At 40.6% G+C, this 6,000-nt stretch overlaps 1 protein-coding gene across 17 annotated transcripts in view; it reads right to left on the bottom strand.

Annotated features, from left to right (window-relative positions):
• Window positions 1-1,075: 1,075 nt before the first annotated feature.
• The window catches only part of LOC109983199 (neurexin-1a), a 338,575-nt gene continuing 333,650 nt past the window's right edge, over window positions 1,076-6,000 (bottom strand). For all 17 annotated transcript variants that reach the window (XM_065959877.1, XM_065959879.1, XM_065959887.1 and 14 more), the window contains one exon: window positions 1,076-2,972. In XM_065959877.1, coding sequence (XP_065815949.1) covers window positions 2,668-2,972 — 305 coding nt within the window. In that variant the 3' untranslated portion in view covers window positions 1,076-2,667. The remainder of the gene's footprint in view (window positions 2,973-6,000) is intronic.

The raw sequence follows: 6,000 nt of genomic DNA, 5'->3' as shown, positions 1-6,000 counted from the left end.
TCATGTGTGTGATGTGTAAATCAACCCTGGACTTAAAAAAACAGCATTTAAATTAAGAAATAAAACTCGATCTAACGGGTAACGCTCTCGCCTTCCTTCGTCTTCTTGTGCATTCTTGTAAGAGATTTTTATTATGTGTCGAGTTCTTCTTCGAAACCAAAAACATTTTCTGATCCTTGATTAGACTACCACAAGGCTTCAGGGTAGAATCCCCACAGTGAGGTAAAAAAGTGTGCAACTTCAATTTAAAGAAAAAGCTCAGTGCTGAAAGTAAATTAAGGATAGGGGAAGAACACTTCCGTAACCTAGCAACACTAAGCGCTGTGGAGAAGCACCCTGATTTTACCTTTGACTATTGCTACTGTTTTTTTGGTTTTATTGAAATTGTAGCACTTAGAGATTTTTGTTTAAATGTAAAGTGCGTTATAAATAAAATGTATTATTATCTGAAGACGAGGTTGTAAGTGCTGTCTGTGTAAAAACAATGCTGTCAATGGACACACGCCGCTTACATACAACCATACAGTGTGTCTATCTAACTTAGTTTGAGTTTAATTGTGGATAATTAAATAGTAAATGCTTTAATAGACCTGAGCTTGTAAAGTGTTTTTCTGGTCCTCTGACTACTTAAAGCACTTTTACAATGAGGTCACACCTTCACATTAACACACTGAGGGCGCTATGTGAAGTGTCCATCAGTTTAAACTAATCCCATTCATACAAATGTATTCGCTGCACAAAAGCAGCTGGAGCAATTTAAGGTCTTGCCCAAGGACACATTGGACATGTGGCTGCAGGAGCTGGGGATCGAACCCCCGACCTTTCGATTGAGAGACGACCGACTCTAAGACAGAATGATTTATGACATTTCCTTGAAGACAAAATACCAATCCTGCAGATTCCATCCAAACATTTTGTCAGTAGACATGGTGTAAGTTCACTAAAGGTCATATTTTATTCATCTGATCTGTTCAAAAGTAATAGTTTTTTTTTATAATTAATTTGATGTTGGTACAAGAAAAGTAACATCCGAACATAAAACACCCAAGTGATAAAAAAAAAAGAAGCAAACAAGGACAATTTATAATCATCATTTATAGATCATGGTCACTTTTCCTCATACTCATTCCAAGTACAGGTCTCTGGAAAGCAGAATTTTTGACTGACAGAATGACAGAACGAACACAGAACAGTTGAAAACGGAGACATATTTGAGCTATTCTCCTCTGGGTTTTTGCATCAGCCCCAAGCACACATCAGACAATCTCGTCATACTGTACCACTTGGAAAACACACACGGCAAAGGTAATTTATCATTGTAATCATCCATTATCATCATCATCATCAGCATTCATAAGCTTGGACTTCATTCTCACTCATGTACTGTAAGTCAGGATTGAGCGGGAAGGCAGTGACTCTACCAGTATCCTCAGAAGAGATCCGCAGTTTTTAATGCCACCCTTTCCGCCGCCGTATGCAGTTTTTCGGGGGGAAACGGTTAGGCTACTAACTGGTCTGGGATCGTCTATCTCAGATCTGCATTTGTATAAAAAACTATATAGGAACACATGTAAAAACAGAGGGAGAATCAAATGATCATCAAACTGAAAATAAAAAGCAGATGTCTTCATAAAATCGTCTATGTCTAGCAACACTTAGTAACACTTATGTCTTCTTTTTTTTTTTGTAGTTGTAGTTTTATTCCAAAAATGTTTGAGGAGCAGTTATAGTTTGCATCATCTATACAACAGGCTATAAAACACCACTTTGTCACAGTCCAGAAAGCACATATAGATGTGGTTGTACTGTATATAAACATATGTACTGTAATAAGATAATTTTGCGTGCACGACTCCCCCCGCTCTCCCCCCTCGGTGTCTCTCCTTTGAGTTCACACGATGTGAAAACGAAAGGCCTCCGGATTTCTAAGCTGGCACAATGGACACACTCTTCTTTTTGTAACGTTGTCCTTAAGAGAAACTGCCCGTCCAATCTCGTGTCAGCACAGTCATCCAGGTGTTAGTCTCTGCCGGCCATCACTGCCTCTCCAGGGAGCACTTTGGCCTGATTCCTCGCACTTCCATCAGGGTTTTTTTTTAATTTTTTTTTTGTCCTCCTCCTCCTCTCCAAATTTTTTTTTTGTCTTCCTCAGTCACCCACAGTAAAATGTTTTGGCGTCTTCATGTATGTATTTTTATTTAATGCATTGTGTCATTTTCTGTATAAAAAAAAAAAAAAAGTCCCAACAACACAAACACAGGCAATGTAAATGAGAACATTAAGTTTGTAATGCTGATGCTCCCTCTGCAAAGCGCGTCTGTGCTCCTCTGTGTGTACCAGAAAAGACGGGAGTCAGAGCGTTGTCGTCCCGGCCGAGGAGACAAATCACAGATGTGTTCATATTGTTTGGGGTGACATGTTGGATGTGTTTTAGTTCATCATCCGGTCACCAGAGCCGTTATTCCATAAGTCTGTCTCGACATATTGAGTCCAAAGAAAGTAACTTTTAATTTTTTCACGTTTGCTCCTCAGAGCATCGTCTCATAGGATAAAAAGACTAAATAGTGTTCATCTTTGTGATTATACTGTACACATGTTGAAGTCCTGATTTGTCTTTTCTGGAAAACGTTCAATTTGGTCGGGCAGGGACCAAATTTTTTCTCACAATCACACGTAGTACTCCTTGTCCTTGTTCTTCTTGTTCTTGCCCGAGGTCTTGGCTGTGTTGACCGGCTTCTCTTTGACCACCGTGCCGTTGGATTGCGCCGAGTTGCTGATGTAGTTGCGGCTCTCGTCCACGTGGTACGAGCCCTCGTCTCTGTTCCGGTATTTGTACATGGCGTAGAGCAGGATGAGGATGCAGAGCGCCGCCGCCGCTACGATGCCGACCACCATCCCCGTCGTGCTGCTGGACTCCCGGAAGACCTCCGACGTGCCGGGGATTCCCCTCGGGCCGGCGCCGGTGGGATTGGCTGCAAGAGAAACAGAGACATGATCACCTCAGTTATCCTGAGCTCATTATCTTATGTTTTACCATCAGTGGAGGCGGGTGCATTATTCTCCAGGGGAGCGAACAGTTTCTCAAAGATGGACCGGGATGTGCAGCTTATGCTGTTAGCATGAAGCTAACACATAATGGGAATTGCCATAGCCTTTTAACTGTTGGCTCAGTTGCTACTCTTCGTTCGACCAAAAATTTTAAACAAAAGTTGTTTGAAGAATAATTTTCTCGTGGCCCAGTTAGTCTAGTAGTTAGTGCGCGCCCTATGTACAGAGGCTAGGGTTCTCCCGTCCCGGGTTCGAGTCCGACATGTGGCTCCTTTCCTGCATGTCATTCCTCTGTCTCTCTCTCTCTCTCTCTCTCTCTCCCTGATTTCTGACTCCGTCCACTGTCCTGTCTTTAAATACAAGAATAAAACGCCCATAAAATAACCTTTGAAAAAATTATAATTTCCTAATTTTATTACAGGGCGGTAAAGGAAGGCTTCGCTCAACTAGCCCATTTATACCAGCCGTCGCTGATTATCATGAATATAACAAGAAGCTTCTTCGCATATGTGGATCAATATTACAGTTTAAAACTGGATAACAGTACGGACGACGGGCCTCAGGGCTGCTGGAGCTAAAAGTAGAAGTTGGCTGATCAGATTGACTTTCCTGTCTGTAAGAAAAAGAACAGTTACCCGATAATGTCGACAACACAAAACATCATCTGTATTAATCATGCTGCTGCTTTATGCTTTGCTTCCCAGCTGAACTATTTCTTACTTCAATAGTTTAATAAAAAAAAAAAAGAAGTAGAATCTGAATGTTTAAGCTGTTAACGATCCCATCGCTGTGCTTGATAAAACTGTCAAACATTTTCCCTCGCAGTAAAACGAGACACAAATACCCCCATGTGGATTTTTCTTAAAACTCTCTGAAAGACTATGATTTAAAGCCTTTGTCAGTCACAGAATCGTGAAAATAACTCTGGAAAATTACATTGAAAGGCGGCGCAGTCGATCCCGTCGCACCCTGAAGATGTGAAGTTTCTATTAGAACTTTCAATGAAGATGGGAGTGAGACATTTCTGTCAGCTTTCACTCCATACTGCCTGTTTAGTCAGCTGCCTTTCAGCCTTGTTATTCCTGCTCAACTTTAAAGCGGTAGAACAGATTTTTTTTTTTAAGTGGGGTTGTCTGAGGTACTTGTCAATAATAAATATATTATCCACAGGAGATGGCGGTGAGCTCGGCTCCAAAGCAGTCGGAGTGCCAGCACAGAAGCTATACAATCATCAAATTTGAAGAAAAACTGAAATGGAAAACAATATTGGCATCGAGACAATGATTTTCTTCTTGGTCAGCAAACAGCTTTTTTCAGAGTTGGAAATTAGCACCTGTCACCCCCCAAATACGGGTGTTTTTTATTTTTTTTAAGCAGTTGCAGGTAAATTTGCTCAACCAACCAGATGTCTTTCTTCTCTCTTATTAAGCCATCTGCCCAGGGACAACAGATTGAAATAAGCTAGTTCGCTAAATCTGGTACAAAGCATCTCTTCTCTTCTAAGACAGTATTTTTTTTTAAACTGACCCTGATTTAAATAAACTAAAAAACTAAACCAGACACTGTGGCGGGTGAATAAAAACAACATGACATAACGATTCCTGATAACAAAGAACGTCCATCGAATCGCGGTCTTCTGCTCGTACTGCTCTGACTTTATGAGCACAACCAGGTTGTCGTCTAACCAGCCTCAAAATAATAAACTAAAATCAACTTTTTTTCCCGTCTATGAGAAAGACAAAGAGTTTGTCAGCATCTTCTTTAATAGTTGAAACAGTTCCCTTCATCAAATAGCTCATTACTTGAGTAATATAAGTACATTATACTGAAATATGGGAGATTAAAAAAGAGTGGCTGATAGATTTTTGAATCCACCAGTACGAGTGTCAGCAAGGCCATAAAGTTCATATCCAACCCTCCACTTTTTGGTTAAATTTAGCTAAATGAAGTGGTACAAATTGCCCCGTCTGTACAGCCTAGCATGTGCTGGCAGTCCTTCATGTTCCTCAATAAGGGGTCCGAGCGGTCCCGCATCTCCTGTGGCCTCATGCGACCCCTCTCTTAAATCCAGTGACATTTATTGAATTATTTTACATACAGGAGAGAAAAGAAGGATACATGAAAGATAGATTAGATGCAATCAGAAGTGAAGCGGACAAGAAGACTCATTTGTAAATGACTCATTAGGAGCTCATTACATGTCTTAAAGCAGTCATGAATGAACACACCACATTTCCAAGATTCACTTTATATCCACGCAGCATGACTGCATCTCATAGTCTTTTCAGAGAGAAACAATTCTTCAATTGACTCAGCAGATTTTTTTGCCAAAGGCTGTCCCCACTTCTGTTCTGAAAAAAAAAAAGCTGCCATTCAAAAGGAACATATTCTGAGAACACGTCAGCCCCCTGATATTATTCAGTCCTCCTGGCACATCTCTCTGTGTGTGTGTTTTTTTTCTTCTTGTAGCCGTCATCGTTTCTCTTAAAGCCCTCTTTGTTGCATTTGTGAAATCCAAACACTCCCAACACTGAAATTTTGGAAATGAAAGCACTCCCGTTCCGCTGGATTTGGGTGAAAAAAAAAACATATTTTGAGGGATTTACAGCTGGGTTCAGATCATATTTATTGGGAGGGGTAAGATGTTGCACTTTGATTTGGATTTAGTCTGGACAGAGTCAAAATAACATCAGACACAGAAATGGCTGTGTTGACACTGGTATGATTAAATTCCTCTGTGTTGACTGGAAAGTTATTATGGTAAAAAGCGTCGCAGTGAAACACTCAGAGGCTCTACATGTACTACAGCAATGGTTATCCTGCACTCAGAAGCACTGTAAAGAAAGAACATTTTATTACCCCTAAATGACCTTAAGTATGGTGCAGTGGTTACTTTTCTTCTCAGGGTTATTTATCCATAAGCCCATGCTAGTTTTAGATGCTGAAATGCAG

The sequence above is a fragment of the Labrus bergylta genome, chromosome 10 (assembly GCF_963930695.1).
Source record: "Labrus bergylta chromosome 10, fLabBer1.1, whole genome shotgun sequence".
NCBI classification, from domain to species: Eukaryota; Metazoa; Chordata; class Actinopteri; order Labriformes; family Labridae; genus Labrus; species Labrus bergylta.
The sequence above is the reverse complement of the archived record's forward strand: the minus strand, read 5'-3'. Positions and strand labels throughout refer to the sequence as shown.